This window comes from Schistocerca nitens, chromosome 3 (assembly GCF_023898315.1).
Source record: "Schistocerca nitens isolate TAMUIC-IGC-003100 chromosome 3, iqSchNite1.1, whole genome shotgun sequence".
NCBI classification, from domain to species: Eukaryota; Metazoa; Arthropoda; class Insecta; order Orthoptera; family Acrididae; genus Schistocerca; species Schistocerca nitens.
The window spans coordinates 906,210,342-906,224,146 of NC_064616.1; the positions used below are offsets into that span (position 1 = coordinate 906,210,342).

The 13,805-nt window shown below is 44.8% G+C and overlaps 1 protein-coding gene across 2 annotated transcripts in view; it reads right to left on the reverse strand.

Annotated features, from left to right (window-relative positions):
• LOC126248962 (RNA exonuclease 1 homolog) overlaps positions 1 to 13,805 on the reverse strand; it is a 231,373-nt gene that overhangs the window by 146,247 nt on the left and 71,321 nt on the right. For both annotated transcript variants that reach the window (XM_049950510.1, XM_049950509.1), the window contains exon 3: positions 1,666 to 1,832. In XM_049950510.1, the coding sequence (XP_049806467.1) occupies positions 1,666 to 1,832 (167 nt within the window). The remainder of the gene's footprint in view (positions 1 to 1,665; positions 1,833 to 13,805) is intronic.

Here is a 13,805-nt window from a genome sequence, read left to right on the forward strand (position 1 = left end):
TTGGAACACATTTTATGTTCACATATTGACATTTCTGGAGACCAAAACTCTCCTCTTTAGAAATCAACATGGGTTCCAAAAACAATGATCACGTGAAACCCAGCTTGATCTGTTTTTCCATGATACCCAGGTGGTGGTACATACTGGTGTCCAGGTAGATGCTGTGTTCCTTGACTTCTGTAAGGCATTCGATAAAATTTCACACTGCCACCTAATTAACAAAATGTGAGCGTACAGAACATCAGGCAAACTGTGTGATTGGCTTGAACAGCTTCTAGCAAACAGAACACATCATGTTATTCTCAATGGAGAGAAGCCTTCAGATGTAAAACTGACTTCAGGCATACCCCAAGGGAGTGTTATAGATCCATTACTTTTTCACACAGTACACAACACTGGAAATTCCATAATGCTTTTTGTGGATGATAGTGTAGCACATAGAGAAGTCACAACACTAGAAACATGTAGAGAAATGCAGGTAAACCTGCAGAGGATTGGCCCTTGGTCAGGGAGTGGCAATTAACCCTCAACAGCAAGAAATATAATGTATTGCTTGTACTCAAATGGAAAGACCCATTACTATATGATTACACAATTGCAGAAAAATCACTCGGTGCAGTTACTTGCACAAAATATCTAGGAGTATGCATATGGAATGATTTAAAGTGGAATGGCCCCACAAAACTAACAAGGAGGTAGCTAAAAAAACCCTTGTTTGACTACTGGAAATGAAATGAGCATACGGCATAGCTGGCCGGGAGGCCCCATCCGGGAAAGTTTGGCCGCCAAGTGCAAGTCTTATTTCAGTTGACACCACATTGGACGACTTGCACGGCGGTGATGAGGATGAAATGATGATGAGGACAACGCAACACCCAGTCCTCGAGTGGAGAAAATCTCCAAACTGGCCAGGAATCTATCCTGGTCCCACTTGCATGGAAGGCGAGCACGTTACCACTCAGCTAAGCAGGCAGACTGTTTGACTAGTATTTGAATACTGCTCATCAGTGTGGGATCCACACCAGACAGGATAGATAGAGGAAATGCAAAAGATCCAACGAAGAGCAGCACATTTCATTACAGGTTCATTTAGTAAGCACAAAAGTATCATGGAGATGATCAACCAATCCCAGTTGCAGATACTACACGAGAGGCGTCCTGCATCATTGTGTGATCTACTGTTAAAGTTCCGACCCCGTACATTCCTAGAAGAATCAACAAATAGATTTCTTCCTCCTGCATAAATACAACAAGACCGCGAAGATAAATTTAAAGAGATCTGATTCCACACTGAGGCTTACCAGCAACTGTTCTTCCCATGAACCATTCGTGATGAACAGGAAAGGGGGGAAATGACAGTGGTACACAAAGTACCCTCTGCCACACACTGCAAGGTGGCTTGTGGAATGTAGATGTAGATAAAGTAGTGTTATTAATATGAAGCTACACTTATATTATGAAAAATAAGTACAATTTTCAACATTACAGTAAAAAATACATTATTGTGTTCTGTTTAACCTCATGTTTCCTAAAATCTATTTTGTTTTGAAGTAAAGGAAACGGTAAATCAATCATTAAATGATATAATTAGCAACTAAGAACTTTTCATCTCATTTCACTCCCAATCTCCTCTTTTCATGTAGCCTTAAACAATAAAAAACTTACCTTGTTCTGTACTGGCTCAGGGACACATGTCACTTTTCTTGGTTCATATTCTTGAAATATACGTAAGCATTCCTTAGTTACATCATCTTCATCTGTGCTTGTACTGTCTTCATCACTAGCAGCAGAATCTACACCAGTTTCAAAATTTTGTTCTTCAGATATTCTCCCTAAAACAAACACAATAATTTTATTATAGAATAAATTTACTGTACAGCAATAGCACAGGATCCCAATAAGTCATAGAATATCATTTTCTGGATGAAAATGATGAGAAATGCAGAGAGAGAGAGAGAGAGAGAGAGAGAGAGAGAGAGAGAGAGAGAGAAACATATTAGTCACAGTCTTACAATGAAGCAATGCATCACAAACCTCCATGAATTCTCTGTCAGTGTCTCCTGAGCCCATCAAGTAGACTCAATTATATACACCTTTTCTGTATCTGCAGCAGCACTTTCGAATTTAAACAAATCTATGCTACAACTGGTTCAATATTGTGCACCATAAATGTATGACTTAAAACAAATGTATCCAAATGAAGGGACTACAACATAAGTTGTAAGTCAACAACTCATGTTCAGTTAGAAGCAATCTCAAAATACAGCCGTAAAACACACACACACACACACACACACACACACACACACACACACACAGAGAGAGAGAGAGAGAGAGAGAGAGAGAGAGAGAGAGGAGGAAAAATATTCCAAGGACCGCAATCTGCTACGCACAGTGGCCTTTTATAACTTGAAGTTAGAGCTGTTAGCAAGATGAGCAGCCAACATAGACCATGACAACATGTCCAAGCAGATGTGCCCCTCTTTCCTCATGTCTTATGCAGGCCCACTAGAACATTCACAAGCTGTCTTTAGATTTCTCTATTTTATGTAATTCAGTTGCATTGCCATTTTTTGACATATGAGCATGGGAAAAACCATTTTCTGTTTTTAGCTCAATGTGTGAGAAAACATTTTCTTTGTTCTTGAGTCCCCTTTGTATATCTATATTTTACATTCAAAGTACATGTTCTTTCTCACATTCCACATTTATGGTAGTGTGTCCCTTTTCCTCTTTCAGTCAGAAAATAGTCATTCTGATGACCCTAGTTTACTTTCATGACACTCTATCCAGCAATTGTTTTCTATACAACAAAAGCTTCTGTTTTAGGTTATTATGACTACATACTATGTATATATTTGTCAGTTATGATGACAAAGTACCTTTTTCTTTATTTATTTAAAGGCTTATCAGTGCTGCTTTGTGTTTCAATTGTTCTAGTTGGGCCAGCTTTTAAAGAAAACTTTTATATTTGCCTTTTCAGAATAGTTCAACATGTATGCATGCCAACTATCCTTTACTCCATTCCTTAGAGTGCTGCACAAACACGTTTCTCTATTCTACATGACACTATTGTTTGAGTTCATCATTGAATAGCATTCTGTCATTAACCACACCATACAGTAGTAATGTATGCAACATTTGTCAACATATAAGTTAACTAACCAAGAAATGAAACTGGTATAAAATAAAGCAGACAGTACCAACAGTTGTGAAACTTATGAGAAGTACAAGCCATTTTCAAAACAACAAAGTACCTAAGTCTGGATCCCACTGATATTAATGTATTAAATTAGTGTTCTTTTCTTAGATTTTTTTAATGGTCAGACCTCTTAATTAATTTCACATTATTCCACATAATTGGGTAAGAGTTAAAAATTTTTATGGCTGCAAATCTCACCCATTTCTGTGTCATATTAAGACTGAGTGATCAGTAATGTAAGTCATTTCTCCTCCTAGTATTATATATATGAATGTTGTTCTTATTCTTAAACTGTGATTAATTATCAGTAACTTCCTAAGGGAGCAAATAAACTGAGAGGCAGATGCTAGTGTGCCACATTGCATAACAAGGATCTACATTGGACATCATTACACACTTCTGTGCAGCAACACTTTCTTCTTCAATGAAGACAACAGTGAATGAGAATATAAAAAGTAAACCACAAATTTTGAGATTTTCGTTTCCCAGATATACTTCTGTTATACAAAAGTTGCAAAGCTCTGATGTTTAAGACGACAATCTATAACATGTTCTATCCAGTTCAGATTCTTATCAATGTAAACATGTGGGAAATTACAATATTCTGCTATAGTGATTAGTTTCCAATGTTGCGCGATCAGGTATTGAGCAGTACAGAATTGCATGTATTGTGTCTTATGTAGGTTAAAAACTAAACCTTTAAAAATTTCCACACCACATCTGGTGAACAAATATAAAAGAAATGTAACTTTCTTTGTTGTAATAATGTATATTAATCCTCAAGCAGGCACACCACATTTTCATTAGTCGAGTAGGCGCATGAGATTTTTCATACCCCACAACTTAATTAACATAACACGGTCTCAAACTCTGCAAAAATGGTGTCTATTTTGCGAATACTGTTACTGAGCATTTTAATTTTTCTTTTTTTTTTGTGATCTTGTTTGATTATTTGAAATTCTTTAGATAACAATTTAAATATATAATAAGAAGTTAATACAAAGTGTTTCACTTCAAGGTTTACTTTATTTTTCAGTTTAGTGTGTGGCTCCTACATTTTAGGCCTCATGAACGTAAGTCACAGTCAAACTAAGGACTTAGTCATTACAGTTATTGCAACTGTAAGCAATTGTCAAATGTTTCTTACAAACTTTTTGCATATATTACATATAATGATTGTTGATACATCTTTTTCTCGGCCACAAATTACACACCTCCCACATTTCTTGCTTGCTGATCCTTGAAAAGTAGATGGACATATGTCATTCGTTTCCAAGAGTTTTTGATATTTAATCAAGAATGAAAAAATGCCATCAGGAAGACACATTAGTTTGGATCTTTCAGTTAGATGAGGCTTCATCAACACCATTGCTAAATTCTTCAAAAAATTCTTCTTGCGTAATAAGGGTTTTGTGAATTTCAGGTACACAAAACTTACGCACTGATTCCTGCGACATTCGTGAAAGAGTGAAAGATGCCCATTGGACATATCCTTGTTATGCACAAGACATTGTACGCATTACATGACTGATCCACTGTGTCAAAGTCCCCTTTTCTCATGTCGTAGTCCATTATTATTTCAAGCTTTTTTTATTTTATCATCCAGTATTGGTAGTTCATGCATCGTGGATAGCAATATCATCGATCTGTTTCTCTCGTGTATTTATGAAGTGAGAGTGACATCTTTTTGAAATTCTAAAATTGAAGACCCAACTTCTCAATTTTTGCTTGCCTCAAATTCAACAAGAGTTTCTCTTTTTGTTCTCCTTCAGTGTCCCCATAAAAATGAGCTGCTTCTTTAGGGGATATGTCACCAAAGGATGACAGTTATCAAATCTGATGTCAATGTTAGGAACCAGGTGCATTACTATATCACTTGGCTCGTTTTAGGTCTGATACTGGCCATCCTCTTGCTTTCCACAGTATAATTCTAAATTACTTGTAAAAAATGCTTTTGAGTCACACATAGCAAAGACCTTATTCCATATTTTGCAGGCTTATTGCGAATATACTGCATAAAACTGCAGCACCCTTGGAAAGCCTCCAATTTTCTATCAATAGTCACATAGGACCCCAGTTTGTGCAAATTCCTGCATCTGAAACTGCAAGAAAGGATGAATGACAGCTAGTTTGTCTAGGTTGGTTGGTTTGTGGGATTAAAGGGACCAGACTGCAACGGTCATCGGTCCCTTTGTCCAAAAAATTAAAACCACCCAAAGAGAATAAAAACGAACAGCAGGAAAGACGTGAGACGACATGGGACAAGAAATACGCTGACAGAGATCAGACAAAACAAATTAAAATCACACAGAGTGTGACGGTGGTTGGCTGACCATAAAGAAAAAAAAAGGAAAAGCCAACCACCGAGAACACATTAAAAACTCAGTTTAAAATCAGAGGCCAAAAGCCAGAATCAACACTAAAAAACAGAAACACTCAGATCAAATGATAAAAACCCCCTGCCCAAATAAAACGTAAAACTAAGCCAGCCATAGCAGGGTCATCAGTTAAAAGGGCAGGGAGCGTGTCAGGCAGTGCGAACGTCTGCCTGAGCACAGCTAAAAGCGGACACTCCAAGAAAATGTGGACCAAAGATAAAATGGAGCCGCAGCGACACAGAGGTGGGTCCTCACGGCGCAATAAGTGGCCGTGGGTCATCCGTGTGTGCCCAATGCGCAGTCGGCATAGGACGACAGACTCCTTGCGAGAGACGCGCAACGAGGAGTGCCACACAGTCGTCGTCTCCTTGACGGCACGGAGTTTGTTACGGGTGGTCAGACCGCACCATTCAGCGTACCAGAGCGACATAACTTTGCGGCGTAAGACTGCCCTCAAATCAGTCTCCGGAAGGCCAATGTCTAGAGTGGGTTCACTGGTGGCCTGTTTGGCCAGGCGGTCAACACGTTCATTGCCCGGGATACCGACATGACCGGGGGTCCACACAAAGACCACAGAGCGGCCGCAACGGGCAAGAGTATGCAGGGACTCATGGATAGCCATCACCAGAGGAGAACGAGGGAAACACTGGCCGAGACCTCGTAAACCGCTCAGGGTATCGCTACAGAATATGAAGGACTCACCTGAGCAGGAGCGGATATACTCTAGGGCACGAAAGATGGCAACCAGCTCAGCAGTGTAAATGCTGCAGCCATCCTGCAAGGAACGTTGTTCGGAATGGTCCCCTAGAGTTAGCGCATACCCGACACGACCAGCAACCATCGAACCGTCAGTGTAAACAATGCCAGAGCCCTGATACGTGGCCAGGATGGAATAAAAGCGGCGGCGGAAGGCCTCTGGAGGGACGGAGTCCTTCGGGCCCAGTGCCAAGTCGAGCCGAAGGCAAGGGCGAGGAACACACCATGGGGGAGTACGCAAAGTGGCCCGGAAAGGAGGTGGAAAAGTGAAAACCCTAAGCTCTGAGAGAAGCTCTTTGACGCGGACCGCGATCGTACAACCAGACCGGGGCAGACATTCTGGCAGATGGACGACCGATTGCGGGAACAGGAGACGATAGTTTGGATGCCCAGGCAAGCTAAAAACATGGGCAGCATAAGCGGCCAGCAAACGTTGGCGCCGTAACCGCAGGGGAGGGACACCTGCCTCCACTAGTACGCTGTCCACAGGGCTGGTGCGGAAGGCACCAGTGGCAAGTCGTATCCCGCTGTGTAGTATTGGGTCCAGTACCCGCAACGCAGATGGGGAAGCGGAGCCATAAGCCAGGCTCCCATAATCCAGACGGGACTGGATTAACGCCTGGTAGAGCCATAACAAGTTAGATCGGTCGGCGCCCCAGCTGGTGTGGCTCAAGCATCACAGAATATTGAGATGCCGCCAACACGCCTGTTTAAGCTGCTGAATATGAGGCAGCCAAGTCAACCGGGCATCAAAAAGTACACCCAAAAACCTGTGGGTCTCCACCACAGCAAGAAGTTCGCCGTCAAGATAAAGCCGCGGCGCAGGATGGACCGTTCGGCGCTGGCAGAAATGCATAACGCGGGTGTTGGCAGCCAAAAACTGAAAACCACGCGCTACAGCCCAAGACTGCGCCTTGCGGATAGCGCCCTGTAGCTGACGTTCAGCAGCTGCAATGCCAATAGAGCTATAGTAAAGGCAGAAGTCGTCAGCATACAGGGAAGCGGAGACAGAATTGCCCACGGCCGCAACGAGCCCATTAATGGCTAGTAAAAACAGGCAGACACTTAAAACAGAACCCTGTGGCACACCGTTCTCCTGGACGTGGGAGGAACTATATGAGGCCGCCACTTGCACGCGGAAGGTTCGATACGACAGAAAATTGCGGATAAAAAGCGGCAGAGGACCCCGAAGACCCCATCCATGAAGCATAGAAAGGATGTGATGACACCATGTCGTATCGTACGCCTTCCGCATGTCGAAAAAGACAGCGACCAGGTGCTGACGGCGGGCAAAGGCAGTACGGATGGCCGACTCCAGGCTCACCAGATTGTCGGTGGCGGAGCGACCTTTACGGAACCCACCCTGAGACGGAGCCAGAAGGCCCCGAGACTCCAGTACCCAATTCAAGCGCCGGCTCACCATCCGTTCCAGCAACTTGCAAAGAACGTTGGTGAGGCTAATGGGACGGTAGCTGTCCACCTCCAGAGGGCTCTTTCCAGGTTTCGAAAAGGGGATGACAATGCTTTCCCACCATTGTGACGGAAACTCCCCCTCGACCCAAAGACGGTTGTAAAGATCGAGGAGGCGCCGCTGGCAGTCCACTGAAAGGTGTTTCAGCATCTGACAGTGGATGCCATCTGGCCCAGGAGCGGTATCAGGGCAAGCGGCTAGGGCACTGCGAAATTCCCACTCACTGAATGGAGCATTGTAAGATTCTGGGTGGTGGGTGCGAAACGAAAGGCTCCGACGTTCCATCCGCTCTTTAATGGAGCGGAAGGCCAGTGGGTAATTGGAAGAAGCGGAACTAAGAGCAAAATGCTCTGCCAAGCTGTTGGCAATTTCGTCGGAGTCTGTACAAACTGCTCCATTCAGTGAGAGTGCAGGGACGCTGACAGGGGTCCGATAGCCATAGAGGCGTCGGATCTTGGCCCAGACCTGCGATGGAGAGACATGGAGGCCAATGGTGGACACATACCGCTCACAGCACTCCTGCTTGCTTTGGCGGATAAGGCAGCAGGCCCGCGCACGTAGCCGTTTGAAGGTGATGAGGTGTTCAATGCAGGGATGTCGCTTGTGACGCTGTAGTGCCCGCCGGCGATCTTTAATCGCTGCAGCGATCTCAGGCGACCACCAAGGCACAGTCCGCTGCCGAGGGGACCCAGAGGAACGGGGAATGGCAGATTCGGCGGCAGTAACGATGCCAGTGGTGACAGATTGAACCACCGCATCAATGTCATCATTAGAGAGAGGCTCAATAGCGACAGTGGAGGAGAACGAGTCCCAGTCAGCCTTATTCATAGCCCATCTGCTAGGGCGCCCAGAAGAGTGACGCTGTGGTAGTGACAGAAAGATCGGAAAGTGGTCACTACCACACAGGTCGTCATGCACACTCCATTGGACAGACGGTAAGAGGCTAGGGCTACAGATTGAAAGGTCAATGGCGGAGTATGTGCCATGCGCCACACTGAAGTGTGTGAAGGCACCATCATTTAAAATCGAGAGATCGAGCTGCGACAATAAATGCTCAACGGTGGCGCCTCGACCTGTTGCCACTGACCCACCCCACAGAGGGTTATGGGCGTTGAAGTCGCCCAATAGCAAGAAAGGTGGCGGCAACTGGGCTATCAGCGCAGCCAGGACATGCTGCGAGACATCACCATCCGGTGGAAGGTAAAGACTGCAGACGGTAACAGCCTGTGGCATCCACACCCGAACAGCGACAGCCTATAAAGGTGTTTGGAGAGGGACAGACTCGCTGTGCAGAGTGTGAAGGACATAGAGGCAGACGCCACCATACACCCTTTCATATGCTGCCCGGTTCTTATAATAACCCAGATAGCCACGGAGGGTGGGGGTTTGCATTGCTGGAAACCAAGTTTCCTGAAGAGCAATGCAGAAGAAAGGGTGAAGGCTGGTAAGTTGGCGGAGCTCAGCTAGATGGTGGAAGAAACCGCTGCAGTTCCACTGGAGGATGGTATTTTCCATGGCGGAGAAAGGCGTGACGGGACTGGGAAGGCAGATTACGCCGCTGGGTCACCTGCTGCCTCCGATTGAGCACCCGTGCAAGTGCTATCCATTGCGTCTGAGGGACCGGCGAGGTGGGGTCCTCAGCGGACGCAAGGATCTCCACCTCATCCTCAGATGCAAAGCTTTTAGGTAGCGGTGGAGTAGGTGCCACCGCAGGTGTCTTGGACTTACGGGTCTTCAAAGTCGTTTTCTCTCGCTGTTCCTTTGGTTGCCGTTGTTGAGAGGGCTTATTGGAGTCAGTCTCCGGGACCGAAGAGGATCGCAAAGCCCGTCGACCAGCGACCTGTGGCTTCTTCAGCCACTGGTTGGTATCTGCTGTGCCGCTGGTAGGAACCTGGGAAGGGAGTGACCCAAGGGATCCCTTCCGAGCGAGAGAAGCCGAAGAAGACTTACGCTTCTCTGGCTTAGAAGTGGGGACTGGTGTCCCCAGTGGTTTAGTGGGTGCTGCTCCTGAGGTAGATGGTGTGGGAGCAAAAGCGAGAGAAGGGGCCCCCATCGTCAAGGGGGCAGGTGAGGTCCTATGACTCTGAGAGCTGACTGTATGTCTTGCAGCTGAAGGAGCTGGATCAGGAGTGACAGTGGAGGCATAAGATGACATCATGCGCACGGGATGTACATCATGCGCACGGGATGTAGCCGTTCAAATTTCCGCTTAGCCTCAGTGTAGGTCAGTCGGTCCAGGGTCTTATATTCCATGATTTTGCGTTCTTTCTGTAAGATACTGCAGTCCGGCGAGCAAGGGGAATGAGGCTCTCCACAGTTGACACAGATGGGAGGCGGAGCACATGGAGTATCGGGATGAGATGGGCGTCCACAATCTCGACATGTGAGGCTAGAAGTACAGCGAGAGGACGTGACCAAACTTCCAGCACTTAAAGCACCGCATGGGAGGCGGGGGGGGGGGGGGGGGGGGGGGGGAGGGATATAGGGTTTGACGTCACATCGGTAGACCATCACCTTGACCTTCTCTGGTAATGTATCACCTTCGAAGGCCAAGATGAAGGCACCGGTAGCTACCTGATTATCCCTCGGACCCCGATGAACGCGCCAGACGAAATGTACACCTCGGCGCTCTAAATTGGTGCGCAGCTCATCATCAGACTGCAAAAGTAGGTCCCGATGGAAAATAATACCCTGGACCATATTTAAACTCTTATGTGGGGTGATGGTAACGTTAACATCCCCCAACTTGTCACAAGCAAGTAGCCTGCGTGACTGCGCAGAGGATGCCGTTTTTATCAAAACTAACCCAGAGCGCATTTTGGACAAGCCCTCCACCTCCCCAAACTTGTCCTCTAAATGCTATACAAAGAACTGAGGCTTCACGGATAGAAACGAGTCACCATCAGCTCTGGTACAGACGAGATACCTGGGCGAATACACGTCACTGTCATTCATTGCCTTTCGTTCCTCCCATGGTGTGGCCAGGGATGGGAACGATTTGGGGTCATAAACGTTAGCTTTAAAATGAGCCCTCGAACGCTTAGAGACTGCTGGTGGCTGGCCGCCAGCGAGAGAGGATGTACCACGCTTCATTGCGGGTCATCCGCCCTGATGCCACCTACTCCGACCAAGGGCCCTCCCCACGGGCGCCACCCAGCCGCAGCAATAACCACCTGGCAGGATGGCCATTGCCGGGAGTCCTGATGCCCCAGGGAGATGGGCATCTACTCCTTGGCATATGTGGGGAGTTAACGGCGCAGGCATCAGTAGAGCGATCCCTGTGTTGTCAGGGGACTAAAACCAACAGGGTACATGGCGGCCCCACCACAACGGACTGGCTACCGTGCTGGATCTTAGGTGCAAAAATGTCCAAGGTCGTCGTCGCAGTTAAAAGCAACACTGCAGAGTGCAGCGTGGTAATCGCACCCAGGGACGTATCCTCGCCCAAGAGATGGAAAACGAGCGGGACACCATTGCAACGACGAAAAATCCGGCTAAAGGTCTCAATGCACGACGGATACAGTGCACCATGTAAGGCGCCCTTCCCCAATTGGCTCACTCTTCGGAATAATTTAGAAAGATGGAGGTCAAACCCGAGAGGGGACCATCACATAAGGCCGAAACATTTGAGACTCCTTTTAGTCGCCTCTTACGACAGGCAGGAATACCGCGGGCCTATTCTAACCCCCGAACCCGCAGGGGGAGGCTAGTTTGTCTATTTTTCTTCTTTCAGCTTATGTGTTCTTGTCATCAAATTGCATACATTGGACTAAAAACAAAAATCTCTTGTAACTTAGAACTTGCATTCCTGTTCTGTTCGAGTTCCATACCTTGAGTGCGTTAGTGTGATGTCCTTTCTTTGTTCCAACCAGATATAAACATCCTAGCAAAGGAAGTATTTCAGTTTTGATGTCTCCTTTACACCTCTATCGCAAAAGCACTCTGATGATTCACTTTTCTTCTGTATACACAGATTCCTATGAGTGACAATTATCTATTATACTGTTATCTCTTATTTAATGAAAAGCAGAAAATCTATTACTTAGGTCATCTGCACTGCTTCTAGGACCAGGAAACACTTCTACTGCATTCTTATTTCTAACTTTACTCTGGTAAAAATCTTCACAGTTTCTCTCCACTTTGTAAAATCTCTGCCAATAAAAAACTTCACATTTCCATTTTCACTTGAATCACTACTGTCACTCTCAGTAACAGACAGAACATCCTGCTAAGAGTCACTACCATGCTCACTTTCTTGAATTCCACCTCATTGTCCAGTTCACCACTGCCACAGCTGCCCAGTTCATTATCTGACCCATCACACAACTCCTGCAGAATTTTAGCTATATATTCCGGCATTTTTTTTTTTTTTTCCCAAACTACTGATCTGGTATAAAGAACTATGCATGTTTGCCTGTACATACCAATTATGTACTTACTTACAGGACCAGGCACATGGGGTACTTTATATGCCAGTAGCATTCTCCCAACAGATTCTCAGAACCACAGGCACACAGAAATTGATGCAGTGAAACTAACAACTACAATCAATAGCCAAGAGAACAATGTAAGAATAGCTAGTGCACAAGTAATTTCTGACAAAAAAGCAGTGTTCCCACTAGCAAAAAACGAAACATAGGGTCCTCTATACCCCAGCACTCCTGCTCGAGGGTTAAAGGCAGGCAAGTCTGCAGGATGGTGAGAAGGGACAGCAAGACCAGCTCCCTGACTTGGCGAAATTTTTGGAGGAAAAAAAATTACTAAAACAGGATCTCAATTAATATTTCTTTACATCCTTTTTTCAAGTGCATCAGTTAACAAGGACAAACCACGTAACTGCAAAATAAACTTAAAGGAAATTGGTAGGAATTATGATGATGTAACTCATTAACGAACTTGTTAGTATCAAATGGCCGAAAATTGTGAACTGTGATTGTGCTCATCATTTTTTAATTAATTCTATAGTTATTTTTCATGTTAACATTGCCATGATCAAAATGAACATACTGCTCCCAGATGCCACGTTCAGTGGCTCATAGAGTTGCATTCATTATCTTACTTGTAGTCCAACTGTATCATCAAAAGCAGTGGTTTATTTGCAATTTGAATGACAAAAGGAAAGTTTTTACAATTTCTAACAAGCTCCATGCTGAAACTTTTGAAGTTGCTAAATGAAATGGCAATACTTCTTTGAAACCTTGTATAGTCAGAAACCACAATAATATCACATCAGACACTGATTAGTCCAATCATATGCTCCTCTATTACTAAGTTCTGCAAAAGATTAATTTTACAATCAAGCTCTTCACCTGTCAGAGAAAAAAGATATTCAAGTATTTATAGTGTATAATATGCCAGTCACCCAGATGAAACCACAAAAAAAAGGCATCTTACATTATTTACGGACATACCCTCCACTGATAAGAAAGCATGACAAATAAAGCTGAGCAGAGCAGTGCCATATTGAAGAGGGGAGGGGGGTAAGATCGGCCCCCACAAATCTCAGTGATACAAAAGTGGTGCAAAAACTGGCCAGAAAAGAAAATAAGAAGAAAGACAGTTTAAGAATTAATAGGGAGACGTATGTGACTTCTTCTCCCCTTATGTTCCTGTCCTTTGCCTACAAGAAGAAACCTTTCTTTCCATCTGCAACTGTAAACTCACACTTTTGTAACAGTGACATTTCTACGGTATCATTTTATCCAATTATCATCATAAAGTGAGAGGGTACTGAAGAGACCTCCAATTTTTGCAGACAGACTGGATAAGATGCAATGGTGGAGAATGCGAGCAAAAAAAGTGGAGGGAATATGTAATTTACTTGTGCCCCCCCCCCCTCCCCACAAGCCAGTTTTTCTGCTTCTAAGCTTTGGCTGCTACGATCTGCTGTGTAAATCTAAAAAGAATTAAATAATAAGTCCCCTGCGTCAGATCAATAATGTTACAGAATTTGTTTGTTATTCATTATGCTTAGACAGATATATTCTGTTAATCTCAA